Source organism: Anas platyrhynchos, chromosome 3, assembly GCF_047663525.1.
Source record: "Anas platyrhynchos isolate ZD024472 breed Pekin duck chromosome 3, IASCAAS_PekinDuck_T2T, whole genome shotgun sequence".
In the NCBI taxonomy this organism is placed as follows: Eukaryota; Metazoa; Chordata; class Aves; order Anseriformes; family Anatidae; genus Anas; species Anas platyrhynchos.
This window is the reverse complement of record NC_092589.1, coordinates 120,920,056-120,941,594: the sequence shown is the minus strand read 5'-3', so window position 1 is coordinate 120,941,594 and position 21,539 is coordinate 120,920,056. Positions and strand designations below refer to the sequence as shown.

The 21,539-nt window shown below is 71.7% G+C and overlaps 2 protein-coding genes across 9 annotated transcripts; both read right to left on the bottom strand.

Moving 5' to 3' along the window:
• Positions 1–478: 478 nt before the first annotated feature.
• Positions 479–6,683, bottom strand: MAPRE3 (microtubule associated protein RP/EB family member 3). 7 transcript variants are annotated; one of them, XM_027455515.3, is made up of 7 exons: positions 6,531–6,683; positions 3,331–3,458; positions 3,099–3,244; positions 2,814–3,015; positions 1,856–2,007; positions 1,613–1,765; positions 479–1,358 (listed from the first exon to the last, which is right to left on the bottom strand). In XM_027455515.3, the coding sequence occupies exons 2-7, from the start codon at positions 3,449–3,451 to the stop codon at positions 1,290–1,292; spliced, it is 843 nt and encodes a 280-aa protein (XP_027311316.1). In that variant the 5' UTR covers positions 3,452–3,458; positions 6,531–6,683; the 3' UTR covers positions 479–1,289. The 7 variants fall into 7 exon arrangements, with proteins under 7 accessions (XP_027311316.1, XP_027311313.1, XP_071892785.1 ...); XM_027455512.3 differs by having other exon boundaries at positions 2,859–3,015; positions 6,531–6,667; XM_072036684.1 differs by lacking the exon at positions 6,531–6,683 and adding an exon at positions 6,080–6,232.
• Positions 6,684–8,531: 1,848 nt separating this feature from the next.
• Positions 8,532–21,162, bottom strand: DPYSL5 (dihydropyrimidinase like 5). Of its 2 annotated transcripts, XM_027455510.3 has the most exons (13): positions 21,025–21,162; positions 17,411–17,675; positions 16,016–16,174; positions 15,403–15,582; positions 15,239–15,307; positions 14,901–14,945; positions 14,042–14,117; positions 12,911–13,067; positions 11,833–11,974; positions 11,604–11,746; positions 11,317–11,524; positions 10,135–10,303; positions 8,532–9,457 (listed from the first exon to the last, which is right to left on the bottom strand). In XM_027455510.3, exons 2-13 carry the CDS (start codon positions 17,669–17,671, stop codon positions 9,372–9,374), a joined length of 1,695 nt encoding a protein of 564 aa, XP_027311311.3. In that variant the 5' UTR covers positions 17,672–17,675; positions 21,025–21,162; the 3' UTR covers positions 8,532–9,371. The 2 variants fall into 2 exon arrangements, with proteins under 2 accessions (XP_027311311.3, XP_038033468.2); XM_038177540.2 differs by lacking the exon at positions 10,135–10,303.
• Between the last annotated feature and the right edge of the window lie 377 nt (positions 21,163–21,539).

Sequence of the window (21,539 nt, the reverse complement as noted above, 5' to 3'; positions counted from 1 at the left end):
TGGTCTGGAGCAGAAGAGGCTCAGGGAGACCTTATTGCTCTCTGCAGCTCCCTGAAAGGAAGGGGTGGGGAGCTGGGGGTCGGCCTCTTCTCACAGGTAACCAGTGGGAGGACCAGAGGGAAGGGCCTCAAGTTGCCCCAGGGGAGGTTCAGGTTGGAAATGAGGAGACATTTCTGCTCAGCAAGAGCAGTCAGGCGTTGGGATGGGTTGCCCAGGGAGGTGGTGGAGTCACCGTCCCTGGGGGTGTTCAAGGAGAGGTTGGACGTGGTGCTTGGGGACATGGTTTGGTGGTGACATTGGTGGTGGTGGGGGGGGTGGGACCAGGTGATCTCAGAGGGCTTTTCCAACCCTAATCATTCTGTGCTTCATCCCAGGGCACAGCACGGTGCTGCCGCTGTGCACAGGCCCCAACCAGGGGCACTGCCACCAGCCCCCACCTCCCATCCTGCGCAGGAACCAGGCTGGACACGGGCAGAGCAACATTTTACCACACAAGTTTATTTTAAATAAAACTTAACACAGATGCAGGCTTTGCAACCGGAGTGATGGACCAGACAAGCGATGCAACGGGGAGATGGCCGGGGCAGGTGCTGCGTGCCGCTCTCGGCAAACCCACCCCGGCGCCCTGCGGGGCGGGAGACCTGGCCCGGGGGGGTCCTCACCCTGGGCTGCCCCAGCCCCTGCTGCTCCCCGCTGCAGCCGCCTTGGGGCTCCTTCCTCCTGGGCTTCCTTCCTCCACCTCCCCAGGAATCCAAACCTCCTCCTCCTCCTCCTTCTCCGAGCCGCTCCCTCCCAGCGGGCGGCAGGGCAGCGCTGACCCCATGCACAGCCCCCCAGGCTGCCCACCCCAGTCCCTCTGCGGCCGCAGGGCAGCGAGCTCAGCCCCGGGGAAGCCCCCCCGGACTCACTCTCTCTCTCTAGCTATGGCACAGCGGGGCGGGCAGGGGCAGCGGGTGCCGGGGCGGCTGCAGCACTCGCACCGGAGAAGACAACCAAAATAAATATGGGGTGGAGGGGGGGCGAGGGCTGGGGCGCTGGGCGCCGGGGCCGGAGCCCGTCCCCACCCGCCAGCCCCCGGCGTATTTACAGCCGTGCTCCTCTATGGATTGACATCTATTTATTATGGAGACAGTGGCTTCCCACCGGAGCTGCTGGACGCCGAGCGTGCCGGCTCGGCCGGAGGCTGTGATGGTGCGTGACGGTGCAGGGCGAGGCGCACAGACTCAGACCTCGAATGTCTATGGAGGGGATCGGCGCAGGGTGGCGCGGGGCGCGGGAGCGTGCCGGGGCTAGTACTCATCCTGGTCCTCTGGCTGCTGCTCCTCCAGCTCGTCGTCCTCTGGCGGAGCGAAACCCTCCTGCCGGGGGGCACGGCCACCGTCAGACCCTCGTTGGACCCTGCCCCAGCTGCGCCCTTGCCCCGGGCCCACTCTCTCCCCACGGTGCCTCCCAGCACGGCGCAAAGCCCTTGGCAAGCCCAAGCTCTGGGGCAGCCCTGGGTGCAGGAGAGGCTGGACGCTGGGGAAGGGGGATTTTGGACCAGGGAAAGCCCAGAGAGCTCTGGGGCTGGGTGTGCCAGCAGCCGGACAGGCAACGCGTGCTCCGTGCTCACCTCCGTGGCGTAGAGGACGCTGACGATGCCGGTGATGATGGGGCTGTTCTCGTTCTCGTGCTCCTGGCAGATCAGCTCGATGTCCCGCAGCTTGCTGAAGTAGAAATCCCGCTCCTTCTCCAGCCCGTCCACTGTCAGCTTCAGATCCATCAGCTGCGGGCAGACGACGGCGTTTGTGCCGAGGGGGCTGCGGCTCCCTGGGACCCCCCCGTGCCCCTTGCCGTGCCCGCAGCCCCTGCCCACCTGCTGGTTGAGCTCCAGGATCTGCGCGTCGGCCTCGGGGCCCCCGTTGCGGGCGGCGGGGGAGTTTTTCCGGAGGATGCTGCTGGGGACGTTGCTGAGGCGGGCCGGGTTATGCGTGCTCTTGGGGCCTGTGGGGGAGGTCCTCTGGGGGACTTGGGGCAGCCAGAGAGGGGTGGGTTAATGCCGGCCGGGACCCCCCGCCGCGGCGCACAGGGCCGGGGGAGCAGCAGGGAGCCACGGGAGCGGGGGCAGGCAGAGCGCTGGGGGGGCTGCGCCGCGGCTCCAGGCTGAGCCTCCCCCCCCCCCAGTGCCTCAGTTTCCCCACCCCCAGCCCCCCTCCAGGCAGTGCTCGTGGCCAGGATGGGCTTTGCCATGCACGGAGCCAGTGGGTGCTCGGGGGGCTCCTTGCGCACGTGCTGGGTGGGCAGCGAGACCCCCGCGGGGCGCAGCACGGGGTCTGGCCTCAGGGCTGGGCTCACCCCGGTGCCGTGCCCACTGGGACCCGCGCAGTGGCACCAAGCTTGGGGGGAGCAGCACGGCGGCACGACCCCCCCAGCATCCTCCCAGCCCATGGCACCGGCTGCTGGGGAACAGCCCGGCTGCCCTGAGCAGCACTGGGGGCACAAACTGGGCGAGCAGGAGGCAAAGTGGGGGTGCCAGGCTGCCCTGAGCAGCACTGGGGGCACAAACTGGGCGAGCAGGAGGCAAAGTGGGGGTGCCAGGCTGCCCTGAGCCACCCGAGCCCCCCAGCACAGCCTCCGGTCGGTGCAGCCGTCCCCGCTCCCCCCGGGCGTCCTCGCAAACCTGCTCGGCGCTGACGGTCGCAGGCGTGCAGCAGAGCAGAGCGCAGGCAGGGGCAGGGCAGGGGGTGCGGGGGGGGCGCCCGAGCAACGTGGGGCACAGGAGGCCGGGCGGGAGGGCGGGGGGGCAGCGCTCTCCAGAGGGACCCGGGCATTACCTGCAGTGCCAATGGGTTTCTTGGATTTGTTGAAGATCTGATCACCTGGGTTTGGGGGGGGGGTGACGTCCTGGCCCTGCCGCGCCAGCAGCGGGTTGTACTCCTTCCCATCGTAGTTGGCGTCGAAGAACTTCTTGAACCACTGGATGAACTCGAAGTTGTCCTGGAACTTGCCTTTCACCAGCCTCTCCACCGCGATGATCTGCGGGGGGACACATGTTGGGGGGGGGGCTGCTGGCTCCATGAAGGCACCGGAGCCCCCCTGGCTGCCCCCTCGGGACCTACTTTGTCCACTCCCATCTTCTTGAAGGCGGCCTGCAGCACCTTGAAGTTGTGGATGTACTCGTGCTCCAGCTTAGCCTGGAACTTCACCTTCCGCAGGTGGACGCAGCCGGGGAACAGCATGTCCATGAACTGGCAGTAGGCGGCCCCTGGGGAGCAGGGGGGGGACACAGCAGCGTCACCGGGGGTCGTGGCAGGTGCCTGTACCCCCCCCAGCCCCCCGTTGGGGACCCACCTGAGCAGAGCTGCTCGATCTTGGTGTAGTTGAGCTGCAGGGAGTCGTTGACCCAGGCCAGCATGTCGTGGCGGCTCAGGTTCTCGCTGGTCACCGAGGTGGAGTACACATTGACGGCCATGCCCCAGCTGCGGGAGAGGCGGCCGTCACGCCGGGGGGCTGGGACCCCCCCCCCGTGCTGGGGGGGCTGCGGGACGTGGCACTAAACGAGCCCCCCCCCCCCCAAACCCATGGGCTTGTGGCCCTGGTACCAAGCTGGTGCCACCGCAACGCCCCGGCCACGGGGGGCTGAGCCTGGCCGTGCCGGGGGGCTCCGGGAGCACTGAGGGGGGGTAAGCAGCTTACGGCCCCCCCGGCCCAGCCCTGCAGCACGTCCTAATCTGCCCGGGGTCTGTGAGAGCCAGGCTTAGAGGGGCAAACATCTGCTGGCAAACCTGTGCCCAGACAGTGAGGGGTCGGGGGGCAGAGCCCCCAGCCCCAGGGCACGGCAGGGGGCTGCAGAGCCGGGGGGGGTGCCGTGGGGGGGGGCCGCTGCCCTGTGCTGGGGAGGGGGCACCCAGGCACTGCCCCACTGCCTCCAGCCAAAGCATTTGGAGAAGCGACCGTCCCCGCTGCGAGGAGCCGGGTCCCAGCCCCTCCCCAGGATGGGGGGGGGGCCTGGGGATCCCCGCCCCCCTCCCCTTTCCCCCCCCAGCAGTCTTAATCCGCTTTCACTCTGCCGCGCAGATCAGAGATCAGGGGCTTAGGGGCCAGCTGCGAGCGGGGGCTCCTGGGGGGGGGCTGCGGCCACCCCCACCCCATGCCCGGCACCCTGGGGTGCTGCCCCCTCCCTGGGTGCCCCCCCGTGGGGGCTGCAAGGTGCCGGCAGCCACAGCCCCCCCCCGCAGCAGGAGGGCGGCTGCCACCGCTGTGACTCAGCACCGGCCGGTGGCACCGCTGACACCACTGCCACGGTCCCGGGGGGCGCAGAGCTGGCAGCCGGGGGGGCTCCGTCCTGCTCCCCGCTGCGGGGCTGGGGTCCCCCCCCAGCCCCCCCCAGCCCCCCCCAGACACAGCCACCCGGAGCTGAGTCATCGCGGCGCGGAGCCACGCGCACTGCGGCTCTGCCGGGACCCGCGGCTGCTGCCCGTGTGCATGGGGGGGGGATGGAGACGGGGAGAGGGGCTGCGGGGTGAGGGGGGGTCTGCGGCACGCAGCCCCCTGCCGACACAATGCTGGGCCCTGCGGGGGCTGTGGGTGGCTGCTGGGGGCACCGCGGTGCCGAGAGGCCAAATTGGGGCCGGGAGCCCCTCACCAGGACCCCCCAGCACCCAGGCAGCAGGGACATCTCCTGAAGGGGACGGAGCCCCCCCACAGGGCAGGAGCCCCCCGGCGTGGGGCTGGCAGCGTGGCCGCGGCACCTCTCCAACCGGCTGAGCGCGTGCCTCATCAGCGGGCAGCGGGGTAATTAGCGCAGCGCGTGGGGGAGCCGCCCGACGCACCGCCAACCGCAGCCACCGGCCTGAGCCCACCGGGACCCCCCCCCCCCAAACCCCCACGCGGGAGCCCCCCGGGTTGAGGAGCCCCGAGCGCACCCATGGGTGCGGGGAGCCCGGCGGTGCCAGTGCGGCGTCTCCTTCGCCGAATTGAGCCAAGGACTTTGGTCAGGGCGCAGGGGGCGAGTTTGGAGGCAGGGACGAATCCAGGTCAACCCCGGCCGCTCCCCGACGCCACCGCGACGCCGCTGGTGCCAGCACGGCCACCGGGCAGGGACACCGGGCACGGGCACCACGGGGGGGCTGGCACACGGGGGGGGGGCTGGCAGTGCCGTGCGAGCTGCCCGGGCTCCAGTTTCCATCCTCAGGCCCAGCACCCGGTGCCACGCAGCCCCCCCAGCACGGCTGGAAGCCCCCCTCTGCGGGGGCTCCTTGCAGAGAACCCAACCCCGGGGGGTGCCGGGGCCGGGGGCTCACGGTGCCGCGGGGAGCCCCCAGCCCGGTGCCCCGGCAGCCGTGCTTACGGGGCAGAGCAGGGAGCTCCCCACCATTGTCCCGCGCCCCCCGGTGCTGCTCACCCGGCCACAAAACCGCCTCTGTCCCCAAAACCGGGGGCACCGGGGCTGGGTGCCAAGGCGGGGGGTGGCAGGACGGGGCCCCGCACCGGGCTCCCGGCAGCAGAACGGCAGCCGGGGGTCCCCGGGCTGCTCACCGGCCCCTCACCGTGCCCGTCCCCGGGCCGCACCGAGGGCTGCGGGAGCGGCGGTGGCGGTGCCCGCCCCGAGGACACGGCGGCTGCTATTTCGGGAGCGCATCCCGGGAGGTCGAGTGACAACCAGGCGCGGGGGACGGCGCAGGCTCGGGGACGCTGCGGTGCCGCCAGCCCCGGGGCTGCCACCGGGATCGCACCGGCAGGGCCCCCGGTGCCCACAGCCCCCGGTGCTGTGTCCGCGTCCCCCCGGTGTCCCCACGCACCCAGGGGAACGGGCCCGGAGCCGCCGTGGGGACGCGCGGTGACGTCCCGGGGGGCACCGGGCTCGGCTGCAGCTCCCGGTAACACCGGGTGGGCTCCGGTGGGCACCGAACCCCCCCCCAGGGGGGGGAGCAGGGAGGTGCCGGGGACCTGCCGGGCCCGTGTCCCCCCCCGGGGCGTCCCCGCCTCGGTCCCCCGGTGCCGCCGTGTCACCGCCGGGGCCACCGCCACCGGTACCGGTACCGGCAGGGCCCCGCGGTGTGGATCCGGGGCAGGGCCGTGCCCGGTGCTGGCCGCTTACCGTGGCGCTGCCCCGTGCCCCGGGACCTCCATACCGGGGGGACCGGGCCGGGACGAGGCCGGACGGCGCTGCCCGGGGCTGGCACCTCCCGGGGCTGCCCCTCCGGTACCGGTACCGCTGCCGGTGTCCGGGCCAAGCCCTGCAGGAGGCGGCGGCCGCCCCCCCGCTGAGTCAGGCCGAGCCCCCCCGGGGCCGTTCCATCACCGGGGACACCGGGCGGGCCGCTCCGCTCCGCCCTGCCACAACCGGGCCCCCCCGGGGCCGCTCCATCACCGGCTCCCCGCACCCCCCCCCCCGCCACCACCACCGGCAGAGGCCCCGCCGCGCCCCCCCCCTCCCCGTCAGGGCCTCTCCATCACCGGAGGCCCGGCTCCTGCCCGCCCTGCCGGTACCGGGATGCGGCAGCCCGGCCCCCCCCCGGTGTCCCCGGCCCCCCCGGTGCCGCACTCACCGCGCTCGGGCCGGGGTCGCCCCGGCCTCCGCTCTGCCTCCGCCTGCTCCGCGCCGGGCTCTCGGGACCGGGCCGGCACCGGGCGCGCACCGCGCATGCGCCTCCGCCGCCGCCGCCGCCGCCGCCGCCTCCCAGCCCGGGGCGGACCCGGCCCTGCCTCGCCCCGCCCCAACCCCGTTGCCACGGCAACGCCGCGGGGGAGCCTCCTCCCCCCCCCGCCCCTCGCCCCCCGCCCGTTGCCACGGCAACGCCGCGCCCCGCAGCGCCCCCTGGCGGCCGGAGGCCGGAGGGGCCTGGGCCTGGGGCTGGGGCTGGGCCTGGGGCAGGGCCTGGGCCTGGGCCTGGGCCTGGGGCTGAGGGGGGAACCTGGGGGGGGGCTGTGGGGTTGGGGGCTGTGGGTGTGAGCCCCTGCCCACCCCATGTCCCCGCAGCCCCCCAGCCACACGGCCCCGCAGCGCCCTGTCCCCGTGTCCCCACACTCCTTCATGGCCGTATCGCCACATCCCGGTGTCCCCGTGTCCCCCAGCCCCCTGTCCTCGTGTCCCCAAATCCCCATATCAGTGTACCCACATCCCCCCGTGCCCGTGGCCCCATGTCCCCACACTCCTTCATGGCCATATCGCCACATCCTGGTGTCCCCGTGTCCTCGTGTCCCCAGATCCTCACACATCTCCCCACATCCCCACATCCCCATTTCTGTCCTCCTGTCCCCGTGTCCCAGCATCCCCATGTCTGTGTCCCCACATTCCCACAGCCCCACAACCGTGTCCCCACATCCCTGTGTCCTCACGTCCCCAAAACTGTGTCCCCATGTCCCCAAATCCCAATATCAGTGTACCCACATCCCCCTGGCCCAGTGTCCCCGTGTACCAACATCCCCATGTTCATGTGTCCTAGCATCCCCATATCTGTGTCCCCATGTCCTTGTGTCCCCATGTCCCACCATCCCCATGTCTGTCCCCATGTCTGTGTCCCCAAGTCCCAGTGTCCCAGCATCCCCACGTGTCCCCATGTCTCCCTGTGTCTCAGTATGCCCATACCTGTGTCCCCATGTCCTTGTGTCCCCTTGTCCCACCATCCCCACGTCTGTCCCCATGTCCCTGTGACCTCATGTCCCTGTGTCCCCATATCCATGTCCCCAAGTCCCTGTGTCCCAGCATCCCCATTTCTGTGTCCCCATGTCCCTGTCCCCATGTCCCACCATCCCTGTGTCTGTGTCCCGTCTCCATGTCCCCATGTCCCTGTGTCCTCATGTTCCTGCATCCCCAAGTCCCACAGTGTCCCAGCATCCCCACGTGTCCCCACATCCCTGTGTCCCCATGTCCCCGCATCCCCACATCTGTGTCCCCACATCTCCATGTCTCCATGTCCCCGTGTCCCCATGTCTCCCTGTGTCCCAGCATCCCCATATCAGTGTCCCCATGTCCTTGTGTCCCCACATCCCCGTGTCCCCATGTCCCCACATCTGTGTCCCCACATTCCCATGTCCCCATGTCCCTGTCCCCATGTGTCCCTGTGTCCCAGCATCCCCATTTCTGTGTCCCCATGTCCCAGTCCCCATGTCCCACCATCCCTGTGTCTGTGTCCCCACATCCCCATGTCCCTGTGTCCCCATGTCCCCCCACATCCCCATGTCCCCATGTCTCCCTGTGTCCCCAAGTCCCCACATCTGTGTCCCCATGTCCCTGTCCCCATGTCCCCCCACATCCCCGTGTCCCCATGTCCCCACGTCCAGGCGGTGCCGATGCGCTGGCCGGGGCTGCCCCAGGCCCGGTGGTGCTGTGCCCCTCACCGGGGGTCCCGGTGCCCCCACGGGGGTGTCCGGCAGCGCTGTCCCTGTGCCACCACACCTTGCACACCCATGGCCACACTCCTGGGCTGTGCACACGGGCCCCATGCCCCATTTGGGGCCTGCAGCCCCAGGAGGTGGCCGTGCAGGGGGGGTCCCACAGCCACGCGCCCCCCCCCCAGCCCCGACCCCAAGCAGGCAGCGAGGCCGGGCGCGGTGATTTGGGGGCTTTAATGAGCAAACGGAGCGGCACCGCGCGGGGCGGACCCCGCACGCCTACAGGACCAACTACGGGGACAAAGTGCACGAGCCACATTTCACATTTCACACTACCCCGGGGGAACGGGGGCGCAGGGGGCGGCGGGGGGCAGCGGCGGCCCCCCCGGTAGCACCATGGCGTGATGGGGATGTGGGCACCGGCGGCCCCGGGGGGACGCAGCGGGGGTGAGGGGGGCGAGGGGGGCGAGGGGGCCGCCGGCACCGGGCGCGCAGGGCAGGGTGCGCACGGGTGTGCCGGCGGGGGGCACCGAGGGTGGGGTGGGGTGGGGACGGTTGGGGTCGGGCGGGGGTCCCGGGGGGCCGGAGGGGTGTGTGTGTGGGGTAGGGTCCCTGCTCCTCCCGTGTCTCCCCTAGCTCTAGTGACACAAACCACTCAGAGTATTTCCACGTGATGCACAAACAAGTCAAAAAATCACTGATCCAAACCCAACGTGCAAACAGAAAAGGGACGGGGCGGGCACACCTCCTGCCCCCGGCCCCGGCCCACGGGCGGGGGGCTCGGCCCCCCCCCCCCCGGACCCCCACCGGCTCGGCTCCAGGAGCCCGGCAGCGGGGGTCCCCCGGCACAGGGCTGGCGCTGCGGGCGCCCCCCGGCACGGCCCCCGCCGGGCAGCACGGGGCCGGGCAGGGCCCCCCCAAATCCGCCGGGGCGGTGGGCACGGGGTGGGGGGGGAGCCCCAGCGGAGGGGCCACGGCCCGGCCGGTGCCGAGCGGGGGAAGGGGGGCGCGGGGCCCGGCGCCCGCGTCCTCAGTTGGGGGCCAGGTCCCCGGCTTTACCAAATGCCGCTCGACCGGCCTCCGGGGGGAGCGAGAATCCGGGCCGAAGCTCGCTTTGGAACGTGGTCATCGATCTGCGAACCTGCGGGACGGACACACGGACGGGCGTCAGGGCCGCCGGACACACGGCAGGGACCGACGGCGACCCCAGCCCCCCCAAGTGCCACCCCCGGCCCCCCAGCGCCCTGCGCCCACCCGCTGTGCCGGGGGTCCCAGGCTGCGCCCCAGCCGGCGTCGAGCCCCCCCTGCCTCCTGCAGCGCCAGGGCTGGGGGGCAGCGACCGCAGCCCCACCGTGCCTGGGGGATGCTCACGGCCCCCCCAGGAGCACGGCCAGCACCGAGCACGGGTGGCACGGGGAGCAGGAGGCGACCCCGGGGAGCGGGGAGACGCTGCCCCCCTCCTGCCTGCTCCCCACAGCCATGGGGACGATGCCAGCACCGCGCTTGTCACCGCCACGGAGCCACGGACGGATGGCACATGGAGAGGTGGTGGGGACGGGGAAGGGGTCGGGGTTGGGGTCAGCTCCCTACTCTGCCTGGGAGCTGTGCGCTGGGGAAATGGGGTGCTTGGGGGGGTCCTGTGCACCAGAGAAGGGGACGCACCGGGATGGTGGCGGGGACACCGGGATGGTGGTGGTGGGGACACTGGGACGGTGGTGGGGGAGGCACTGGGATGTCTGGGGGTGCCCGGTGGTGCCGGGGAGCCCCTGTGGGAGGTGGGCAGGGGGGCAGGGGGCCTGGATGCAGCCCCCCTCTTACCGGACAGGCTGAAGCTGGACTCGTGCAGGTCCCTCATGCCCCCGTGTCGCGTGGCGGGCCGGGTGGGCGTATCTGCAAGGGGCGTCCCCGTCTCTTTTTTCCCCGCGTGCACAACCACGGCCACGTCCCCCAGGTACGGGGTGCGATCCACGGCCCTGAGCTTTAAACTCTGCCGGAAGGGAAGCAAAAAGCAGAGAGAGCCATGAGCCGGGGGCCGGGACGCGGCCGTGCCCGCCTGGAGGGGCCACGGGGCGCAGGGGGGGCTGGCGCTGGGGGCTGGGGGTCGGGCAGGGCGCTGGGTGCTGGGAACGACCCACAAATGGATGGTTTGGACACAAGGGGTGTCCCTTGGTGTGGGCGCATGGGGAGGGAGTGGGGCTGGGGCTGGGAGGGGATGCGGAGGGGCTGGGAGCACGGGGGGGGCCGTGGTGTGCGGAGCAGTGATGTGGGGAGGGGGCTGCAGTGGGTGCAGCCTGGGGAGGAGCGGTGCAGGGGGAGCCTGCACCGGGTGCACGAGGCCCCGGAGCCCCGTGACGGTGCTCAGGGACGGGGAGGGGTGGTGGGCGGGGGGGGGGGGGTGAGCCCCTTGGCGCAGCCCAGTCCCCGCAGCAGCGAGGCGCAGGCAGGACCCTGCCCCGTGCCCCCCGTGCAGCCCCGAGGCCCCGCACAGCTCCCGCTGGGGCTTCCCTCGCACCATCAGCACCACAAGCCCCCCGCACAGCCTCAGCAGCAGGCACGGGGTCCCCAGTGCCGGGGGGTGCCAGCACCGCTGGTCCCAGTCCTGGGGGTCACATCAGGACAAGCGTGAGGGCAGAGCGGGGCGGTGAGGGGGTGCCCGGGGCTTGGTGGAGGGCAAAGAGCCACGGACAAGAGGCACAGAGGGCCCCGAAGCTTGGCACGCGCCTTGCACACGCGCTGGCACAGCGGGTGGCCGTCCCCAAACCCTCTGCACCGGCACCGCGGGGGAAGAGGATGGGGAAGGGCAGGAGCTGGGGGAGGTTCCCGTGTCCCGCTCCCACCCGTGGGATGTCACCGCCACGCTCTGCCCGTCACCCCGAGCGCACCGCGCTCCCACCGGCACCGTACTGACCACGGCACCGCACGGCACCGGGCGCACAGAGCCACCCTGCGGGCACCGCCACCACCCTGCACCACCCGTCCCCGTCCCCATCCCCCCCGTACCTTCTCCCGCTGCACCAGCTTCTTGTAGACGGAGTCCGGGAAGGAGCGGAGGGGGCAGAACTTGCCGGTGCCCTCGGCGCACATGAAGACGCCGTTCTCGTAGACCACGCGCCCGCGGCTGATGGTGACCAGGGGCACCCCGTGGCACCGCATGTTCTCGTACAGGTTGATCTCCCCGCCCTGCACCTGGGTGCTGGCCGAGATGGTCCTGGGCAGGGGACGGGGCGCTGAGCGGCCGCCCTCGTGCCAGCCCCGTCCCCGTTGTCCCCATAAGGGTGGGCACCTACTTGGTGGCCTCGGGGTCCCACACCACGACGTCGGCGTCGGCGCCGGGGATGATCCGGCCCTTGCGGGGGTACAGGTTGTGCAGCTTGGCAGCGTTCGAGCTGGTCACGGCCACGAAGCGGTTCTCATCCATCTTGCCCCCGACCTGCCACCAGAAGGGGGTGAGGGGTTCCCGTGCGTGCCCCCCACTCGCTGCGGTGGGCACCCGGCCCCTGCCCGATGCGCACGTACCACTCCCCGCTCCCAGATGATGTTCATGCGGTCCTGCACCCCGCTGACACCGTGCGGGATCTTGGTGAAGTCCTCCTTGCCCATGGCCTTCTGCTTGGTGCTGAAGGGCCGGTGGTCGGAGGCCACGACGTTCAGGGTGTCGCTGCGGGGGCACGGGGCAGGGGTTGGGGGGGCTGCGCACAGCCAGCCTGCAGCGGGGCTGGAGACCGGCAGCGGGGTGCTCGGGGAGCAGGGTGCGCATGCAGTGGGGTGCATAAGGAGCTGGGCACCCATGCCATGGGGTGCTTGGGGAGCAGGGTGCCCAAGGAGTGGGGCGCTTAAGGAGAAGGGCACCCAAACAATGGGGTGGTTGGGGAGCAGGGCACCCACACAATGGGGTGCTTAAGAAAGAGGGCACCCAAGCAATGGGGTGCTTAAGGAGCAGGGTGCCCAAGGAGTGGGGTGCTTAAAGAGCTGGGCACCCATGAAATGGGGTACTTAAGGAGGGCACCCATGCAATGGGGTGCCCAAGGAGTGGGGTGCTCGGGGAGCAGGGCATGCATGCAGTGGGGTGCTTAAGGAGCTGGGCACCCATGCCATGGGGTGCTTGGGGAGCAGGGTGCCCAAGGAGTGGGGCGCTTAAGGAGAGGGGCACCCATGCAATGGGGTACTTAAGGAGGGTACCCATGCAATGGGGTGCTTGAGGAGCAGGGCACCCACACAATGGGGTGCTTAAGGGGCAGGGTGCCCAAGGAGTGGGGTGCTTAAGGAGAGGGGCACCCATGCAGCAGGGTGCTCAGGGAGCAGGGCACTTGTGCAGAGGGGTGCTCAAGGAATGGGGCACCCCACGCAGCCCAGGTGCTCAGAAAGCAGGGTACCCGAGGGGGGAGGCACCCAGGGAGCAGGGTGTGAGGGAAGCGAGGCACCCCGACAGCACCGTGCCCATGAAGTGAGGGTCCCGGGAACCCACCCAAGGAGTGGGGTGCCCAAAGGATGCCCAAAGGGGGTGACCCTAGGGAGCACTTGGCCTTGGCAGCGGGGTGCCCGGAGAGCGTGGCACTTGGGGAGGGGGCGCGGGGAGCAGCCGGGGCTGCCGTACTTGGCGAGCAGGCTCATGAGGTAGGCGGAGGTGTTGGTGTCCAGGCGCAGGGGGGGCACGGTCACGTAGGCGGCGGCGTGGAACCAGTCCTGGTGGTAGTAGTGCAGCCCGGTGAGCGTGGCGTGCGCCGTGGTGGTCTCCGCGTACACCACCTTCCCTGCGGGGACAGGCACGACTGTGGGACGGGGCTGGGGGGGCGCGGGGTGGGTGTGCAAGGGGGGGCTGGGCGTGAGTCCTGCCTGTGCCCCCACAGAGCGCACCTATGTGCCTGTGTGCACACGTGTGCGCACATCCCCACACCCCGTGCGCCCCCGTGGCCCTGTGGGCTTGCACACCTGCCTGTGCACACGCACGTGCCCACGACCCCACGTGTCCCTGCGTGCCCGTACCCACGGCCCTGCACCTCCTGCTCACATGTGTGTGTGTGTGCGTGTGCGCGCGTGTGTGTGTGTGCATCCCAGCCACACGTGTCCCTGTGCACAGGTCCGTGTGTCCGTGCACACCCGTGTCCGTGCGTGTGCCCCCGTGGCCCCACAGCTCTGTGTGCACACCCACAGGGACCCCCTGGTGCCCGTGTCCCCACGTGCCCCCATGCGTGTCCCCACATGTCCCCACGTGTGTGCCCATGTCCCCGCGTGTCCCCACATGTGTGCCCGTGTCCCCCCATGTCCCCACATGTGCCCATGTCCCTGCGTGTCCCCGCGTGTCCCCACGTGTGCCCGTGTCCCCACATGTCCCCACATGTGCCCATGTCCCTGCGTGTCCCCGCGTGTCCCCACATGTCCCCAAGTGTGTGCCCGTGTCCCCACATGTCCCCACATGTCCCCCCGTGTCCCCACACGTCCCCACATGTGCCTGTGTCCCCCCGTGTCCCCCCACGTGCCCATCCCCACGTGTGCCGCAGCGCCGTGGGCGGGGCTTGCTGCAGGGGGCGGGGCTCCCCGGGCCCTTCCACCGCAAAGGGCGGGGCCACCCCCAGGGGGCGGGGCCAGGGCTCCCCCCGCAGCCCCGCGGTGCGCGATAGGGGCGGGGCCACGCGCGGGGTGGGCGGGGCCTAACAGGGCGTTACCCCCAATGTGGGCGGAGCCTCGCCCCGTGGCCACGCCCCCCCGGCCCCACCCGTGGCCGTACCTTGCATCTTGGCGCTGGCGATGACGTCCCCGGCCGACATGCTGGAGACGTTCACCAGGTACACGGGGCAGTGGGTCTGCGGGCAGCGGGCACGGCTCATGGGGGGCCTGAGCCCCCCTGGGGACACGGGGACACCCCCTGGGGACACCCCCCGGGGACATGGGGACACCCCCCGGGGACATGGGGACACCCCCCGGGGACACTCCCCGGGGACACGGGGACACCCCCTGGGGACACCCCCCAGGGATATGAGGACACCCCTCCAGGGACACCCCTTGGGGATGTGGGGACACCCCCCGGGGACACCCTGTGGGGATGTGGGGACACCCCCTGGGGACATGGGGACACCCCACGGAGACACCCCCTGGGGATGACACCTGGGGACACCCCCTGGGGACATGGGGACACCCCCTGGGGATGTGGGGACACCCCACGGAGACACCCCCTGGGGACACAGGGACACCCCCTGGGGACGACACCTGAGGACATGGGGACACCCCGTGGGGACACACCCTGGGGACATGGGGATACCCCCTGGGAATGTGGGGACACCCCACAGGGACACGCCCTGGGGACACAGGGACACTCCCTGGGGACGACACCTGGGGACACAAGGACACCCCCTGGGGATGTGGGGACAACCCCTGGGGACACCCCCTGGGGACACGGGGACACCCCCTGAGGACACGCCCTGGCGACACCCCTTGGGGACATGGGGACACCCCCTGGGGATGTGGGGACACCCCCTGGGGACACCCCCCAGGGACACCCCGTGGGGACACCCTGGCCACCAGACTGGGGCCACGGGGTCCCCTCGCTATAGGGGGGGTCCCGGCCCCGCGTGGCTCGGGGGACTCACCCTGTTGGCGATGGTGATGACGCGGTGCGTGGCCTCGGCCTCCAGCTGCGGGGACAGCGGCGGTGAGCGACCGCCTGGCACGGGGGTGGGCAGGGGGGGCTGCGCGGCGCTCGGGGCGGCGGGTGCATGGATGGGGGCATGGGCAGGGTGTGGGGACCCCACGCATGGCACAGGGGTGAGGATGGGGTGCGTGGGTGGTGAGCACGCGGGTGGCTGGGGTGCGTGCGGATGGCACAGACGGGTGCATGGGGTGGCCACACAGACGGCTGCGGGCTGGGGGCACCCCAAAAACCGAGCCCCAGGCCCCCGCCACGCAGCGCGGCGTTGTCCGGACCCACCTCTTCAGGCCGGCTGATCTCGATGCCCTCCGGCCCTGTGATGCCCAGCTCCAGCGCCTCCTTGGCTCCCTGTGGGGGGCGTGGGGTCAGGGTGGGGGTCACCAAGGGCTGTGCCTGCCCCATGCACGTGGCCCCCTCCCCGCACGGTGCCCCGTGGCGCCCACCTCGGCCACCAGCTCGCCGTTCTCGGCGTGCACCCGGGCGATGGCCCCGAAGTCGCGGCAGGCGCGGAAGACCTGGTAGAGCTCGCTGTCCCGCAGCATGTACAGGTCCTTGTAGGTCATGAACATCTGGAAGGAGTTCACCCCCTTCTCCCGCACCAGCGTCTCCATCTCCGCCTTCACCTGCACGGGGACAGGGGCTCAGCGGGGACGGTGGCTCCGGGGTGCACGGAGAGGTTTGGGGCTGTGCTCCCCCCGCTGTGGGGCGAGGTGTTCAGCGCCATGGGGCAGGGACCCACACTTCACCCTTGGGGATGTCTCCGCCAGGAGTGACTGGTGCAATGGGGCCGGGAGTCCTGGGGGTCGGTCCCATCCTGATCCCGCTGCGGCAGCTGCACCGGGTCCCCCCCCTCCGCGAGGGGCTCAGCCCGGCGGGGACCCGGGATCAAGGCAGCTCAAAAGGCAGCCCGGGGTGGGCAAACCCACCCAAACAAGCGGCTAATGGGATCAGCGGGCAGGAATTAGCCCCGGCCATAGCAGCTGTTCCTTGGGCAGGGTGGTCCCGGTGCCCTCCCGTGGTGCCGGGGGGGGGGGGGGAACGCGGTGCCACGCTCACCTTGGGCGCCCACCAGGTGATGCCCATGTGCAGGGCGTAGTCGCAGCAGACCTTGGGGTCGGCCAGGCTGCGGCACTTCTCGTAGGCGTCCAGCAGCGAGGTCTCCTTGTCGGGCAGCACGTGGCCGATGATCATCGTCGTCCCCCCCACCAGGGCTGCCTGTGGGTGAGGTGGGGGCGCGCTGGCGCTGGGGGCAGGATGCGCCCCCGGGGGTGCCCGCGCTGTGGGGCAGCGCCGGTCCCCAAACAGCCAGGAGGGCTGCACCCCCAGGGGACAACGGGGGGGTCACTGCGCTCCTGGGCCAGCTCTGTTGCAGGCACCATCCCCCCCCAAGCCCTGCCTGGGGGGGGGGCACCCCACCTTGTGCTTAAGGTGCACATGGCTGGGCACCCCCTAGTGCCCATGGCTTGATTTGGGGGGCCCTGTCCAGGATCTCCCTGCAGCCCTGGCATGGGTGGGTTGAGCCCTGCAGCACCACAGGGCCCTACCCAGGGGGGGCTGCGCTCACCTGGCAGCTTGGGGGCCACGGGAGAGCCCCCCCCCAGCACACAGCCTGCACGGGCAGCGGGGTGGGCGCCGTCACACCCGGCCGTGTCCCCGGCTCACCCGGCCCGGCTAATCCCCAAAGCTCCTTTAGCAATTGGCCCTGGTGGGGTGGGGAGGGCACAGCACGGGGTGCCTGCGGTCACCACACTGTCCCCTCGCCGTGCCATGGCACAGCAGCACCCAGCACCCCCACCCCAGAGCCAGGCACGGCCGGCGCCAGCCCTGCACAATGCCTGCTGTGTGCGGGGCGCATGGGCAGCGGCACCCGGTGCTCGGCACCGCCGGCCCCACGGCCCCCCGAGAGCCACACTGGGGCTGCTGAGGTCCCCAGGGATGCCCCAGGGGACACTGCACCAGGTCCCTGCCATCCCCGCTGGGTGCTGGGCACAGCTGGGGGCAGGCAGCAGAAGCCGGAGCCCGGCTGCGGGCAGCGCCGTGCCCAAGCCACGCAGCGTCCCTGCGGCAGCACGGCTGGCTGCCAGCGCGCCCCGAGGGCTCCTCGGAGCCAAAAACCTGATGATTTGCAGAATAAAAAGAATCACAACTCAGCGTCATTTCTCCTGGCCGTGCCGGGGAAGAGCCGGGCTCAGCATGACACGGCTGAGACCTGCGGCACAACCGGGCACCGGAGTTGGCAGCCGGGCGAGGCAGCCAAATGCCATCTGCGTGGCCACGGGGCTGATCCAGCACCCAGGAACTGCTGCCCTGCGCCAGCCCATCCCCAGCTGGGGGGATCTGAGCCCCCCAGGCACAGCCAGCAGGACCAGGGAGCCCCCCCTGTGCCGGCAGCAGACCCACCGTGACCGGGGCCGGGGCGGTGGGCGAGCGGAGCGCCGTGCCAGGGGGTACCTTGGTGCCGTGGTAGAAATCATCCACGCAGGTGGCGTTCATGAAGGTCTGGTGGAAGTGGGTGCTGGTGTCGATGCCCCCCGGGATGACGAGCTTGCCGGTGGCGTCGATGACCTTGGCCCCCCCGGGGATCATGAGCTCGCGGCCCACTTGCTGGATGATCCCGTTCTCGATGTAGACGTCCGCCTCCAGCGTGCAGTCGTCGTTCACCACCTTCCCCCCCTTGATGAGGATCCGCATGGTGGCCGCGTTGGCAAGCATGGCTCTGCGGGCAGGGCAGGGGGGTCAGCCCCGTGCCGCCCCCCATACCCGGGGGGGGCTCAGCCCCGCTGCCTGCTGCCTGCCCCCGGGGGTCCCAGGCTGGCTCTGTGCTGTGCCCCCCCCCCGGTGCCGTGCCACCAGGGCTCCGGGCAGCCCCGCGGCTGCGCGCCCGCCGTGCCGGGCCATGGCAACACCGGATTATCCCCGGGAAATCCACGGGGCGGGGGGGCCGCCGGGCGCTGAGTCAGGGCCCCCCCGCTCTGGGGACCTGCACCCCGGCACCGCCGCACCCGTGGCCCCATAACCCCAAGGGGACCCCCGGCCTCCCCCCGGGGCAAGGGGTCTCTCACCCCTTGGCACAGACCTCCATCAGGGGGTCTGCTCCAGCCCCCCCCGGGTGCCCGCACAGCTTTCAGCCCCCCCCCCCCAGCAATGAGCATCCCCAGACAATCCATAAATCGTGTGGTAGATGAAGGTCAAACGCCATCGACCCATCTGGGTGAGTCCGGCCAAGGGGGGGGGGCGTGGGCCAGGACCCCCCTGGGACCCACGGACCCCCCTGGGACCTGTGGCCCCCCAGCTGCCAGCCAGGCTCCTGCACTTGGAGGCCGGGGCAGCCCCACACTGGCACCCAGTCTGTGCTCACCCCATAACCAAAGCCCCACACGCATTGGAGAGGGGCTTTGGCTCTCCCCAAGGACCCCCACCCCAGGGCCCCCCACCCCAGGGCCACGGTTCCCATGTGTGGGGCCGTGCCCAGTGCGGTGCTGCCCCCCCTCTGCCAGAAAAAGGCCGGGGCAGCCCCCGTGCCAGGTGCCCCCTCCACCGCCCCCAGCAGGGGCTGGCACGAGGGGGGGCTGCCCCCCACCCCGCATCACTGACACACTCATGCGTTACTCCTTTATGCAGCTTTTCCTCCTTTTTCCCCACCCCAGCCCCAAAACGAGGGCTCCCCACCAGCCCCCAGCCACCCCGGGGCTCCCCAGATGGGCACGGCCACACGCGGTCCCCACGGCGCTGACGGCGAGGAGGGGACACCCCACAAAGGGTGCTGCTGGGGGGGGCTCCGGGGGGGGCAAATCCATCAGAGGCTGCCCCGAGCACATCCCAGCGGCTCCCAGCTGCCCGGCGAGGGGCTGCACCGGCACCAAATGGCTTCCAGGGCGCTGGACCGAGCCGGCAGCTGAGCATTCCCGGTGCCTTCGCAGCTGCCCAGGGAGGGGCTGGGGAGGGGACAGGGGGCTGGGGGGGCACCGGGCACCCTCCTGCTGGGTGGGTGTCACCCCGTGCCCTGTGCCGCTCGGTGCCGCCAGGAATGCCTTTGCCCATGCAGCTGCTCCGGCTCGGCACGCGCCGGCTGCTGGCACCAACTGCAGCCCCCGGGGCCCCTCCCCAGCCAAGGCAGCGAAGGGACCGAAGGGAGCAGAGCCATGGAAAGCCCCCCGAGGGGCTGAGCCAGGCTGGCAGCAGCCGTTAGACCCGGGGGTGTCCCCATGGAGCGAGGCGGACCCCCACAATGTGCCAAGCAGGAGCTGTGCTCCAAGGATGGGGCACAAGCCCCGGGTGGGCTGCACGGCCCCGGGGGGGGGGGGATGCTCCTAGTGCAGGATGGAGGCAGCGTGCTGGGGGGTGCTGGGGGTGCTGACCACGGCCGTCTGTGTCCCGATCCTAAAAGCCATGGCCCCAGAGCACCCCAATCAGGGGCGTCTGGGTGCAATGGGGACGAGGGGTGCAGGAGAGGGGCCTCACCCGAGACCACCCCTGGGGAGAGGTTTTGGGCAGGGACCAACTGCTGGGGCGAGCGGCCACGGGAGAACCGGTGCCCACTGCCCCAAAAACCCCCTGGTGGACTGGGTGTGTGTGTATGGGGACACACTGGGCGGACTGGGGCCGGGCAGGGTGGTGCTGGGCAGCCCCCCAGGCGGGGTGGGAACTGCTGCATTGCACCCCGGTGATCAAAGAGGTGGTGATGGACGGATCTGGAGCAGGCAGGCAGCGAGGGGAGGCTGCGAGCCCCCCCACCTCCCCGCAGCATCCCCCCCGTGCCGTGCCGTGGGGCCGTGCCGAGCCCCCAAAGCGCGTGGGGCGCAGGAGGGGGCAGCGGCACAGCCCCCAGCCCAGCATTTTAGGGTGGCCGTGCTCCTGCTGGGTCCCCCCATGGCCGTGCCCTGTCCGTGGCCGGCACAGCCCCTGCAGGGGCTGGGAAGGGTCTGGGGGCAGAGGGGGAGCAGGGATGGGGCTGGGGGCTGTGAGCGTGGCACGGCCTCGGCCACGTGCACCGCGTGCCGGCAGCGCCCCGGGCACCGTGCACAAACCGGGACGGACCCCAGCAGCGTGGCCTCTGGCACGGCTTCACCCACCGGGGGGTCGGGGGGGTGCTCGGGGGGGTGATCAGGGGGTGCCCCCACCCCAGCTCCATGGATGGGGTGGGGGGAGATGGCGGCTGCGGCCCTGGGCGTGCCGGGAGCCAGGGGCAGGTGGGAGGGCGAGGGCTGGGTGGGGGCACCGGGCATCACCGGGGCTGCGGGCGAGGGGGCTGCGGGCAAGGGGGCTGCGGGCGAGGGGGCTGCGGAGCGGGCACAGCCCGGGCACGGCCCCCAGCCCCCCCTTGCCCCTCGGGGCTCGGCCGCCGCAGCCCCTGCGGGGGGCTCCGGGATGCGGCACCGGGGCACGACCGCGCCCCCCATCACCCCCAGCCCCCGGTGCTGCCCCCGGTGCTGCCCCCGGTGCGGCCGTTCCGTTGCGCAGCATCAGCAGCGCCCCGGGGGGGGGCCGCGGCCGCTCCCGGCGCACACAAAGCCCCGGGGCCGGGACCTCGGGGGCGGACAAAGGCGGGCGGCGGGGCCCGGGGCTCGGCCACACCCGGGGGGCGCGGGGGCCGCTCCCGCAGACAAAGCCCCGCACAAAGGCGGCACCGGGCGGGGCGGGGCGGGGCCCCCCCGGGAGCGCCCCGCGGAACAATGGGGCCGCCCCCGCCGCGCACCTGCCGCCGCTCCGGGCCCTGTCGCGACACGGCAACGACCGGAGGGGGGCGGGGGGCCGCGCTGCCCCCCACCCCCACCCTCACACCCCCCCACCCGGCCGGCCCGGTGCTGGGCGCTGTCGCGACATCGCGGCCCTGTCGCGACCGGCGCCACGCGCGGCCTCTCTGCCCGCCGAGAGCCGCGGGAAAGGGGACGGGAGGAGCCGCCGCGACCTGTCGCGACACTGCCGCCCCGTCGCGATACGCGCACCTGTCGCGATAGTCCCGCCCTGTCGCGATACGGCGGCGATAAGAGAGCCCCCAAAGGAACCGGAACGTCGCATCCCAGCCCGGCCCAGCCCATCCCGCCCCGCCCGGTGCCGCCCGGTACCTCCCGCTCCGCTCCGCTCCGGCCCCGGCTGCGCCCGGTGCGCTCCCCGTCCGCGATCGCCTCTCACACAAACCTGCACGGCTGGGGGCGGGCACCGGGCACGGCCTCGGCCAATCGCCGCCCGTCTGCCCCGCGGGGGGCGGGGCCAAGCAGCCAGCAGGGTAGGCTGCGCCCGGCCTGACTGACAGGTGCAGGGGGCGGGGCCGGCGGCGCGGGCCCCGCCCAGCGGCCGCCACCTGCCCGCGGTTGCCATGGTGACGGGGCCCGGCACAAAGGCGGGGGCAGCGCGGCCAGGCCTCGGCGCCTCCCAGTGACCCCAGTAACACACAGCGCCTCCCAGTGACCCCCAGTAACACCCAGCGCCTCCCAGTGACACCCAGCGCCCCCCAGTGTGTAACAGTGCAGCCCCGTGCACCCAGTACAACCCATTATAAGAGCCCAGCACAATCAGTTAGAGCCCAGTAAAGCCAAGTGGAGACCAGTACAACCCAGTCTAGCCCAGCAACGCCCAGTTT

Bases quoted from the DNA above. Each gene is read 5' to 3' on its own strand.
- MAPRE3 (XM_072036684.1), bottom strand. From the start codon at position 6,111: ATGGAGGTCCCGGGGCACGGGGCAGCGCCACG. The intron at 3,459-6,079 runs GTAAGCGGCCAG...CCTCTCCCGCAG, and splicing joins GGGCACGGGGCAGCGCCACG to CTGGGGCATGGCCGTCAATG. The intron at 3,245-3,330 runs GTGGGTCCCCAA...CCTGCTCCCCAG, and splicing joins GATCGAGCAGCTCTGCTCAG to GGGCCGCCTACTGCCAGTTC.
- DPYSL5 (XM_027455510.3), bottom strand. From the start codon at position 17,671: ATGCTTGCCAACGCGGCCACCATGCGGATCCTCATCAAGGGGGGGAAG. The intron at 10,304-11,316 runs GTACGGGGGGGA...CCCTTCCGGCAG, and splicing joins AGCTGGTGCAGCGGGAGAAG to AGTTTAAAGCTCAGGGCCGT. The intron at 9,458-10,134 runs GTAAGAGGGGGG...TCCGTCCCGCAG, and splicing joins GTCCAGCTTCAGCCTGTCCG to GTTCGCAGATCGATGACCAC.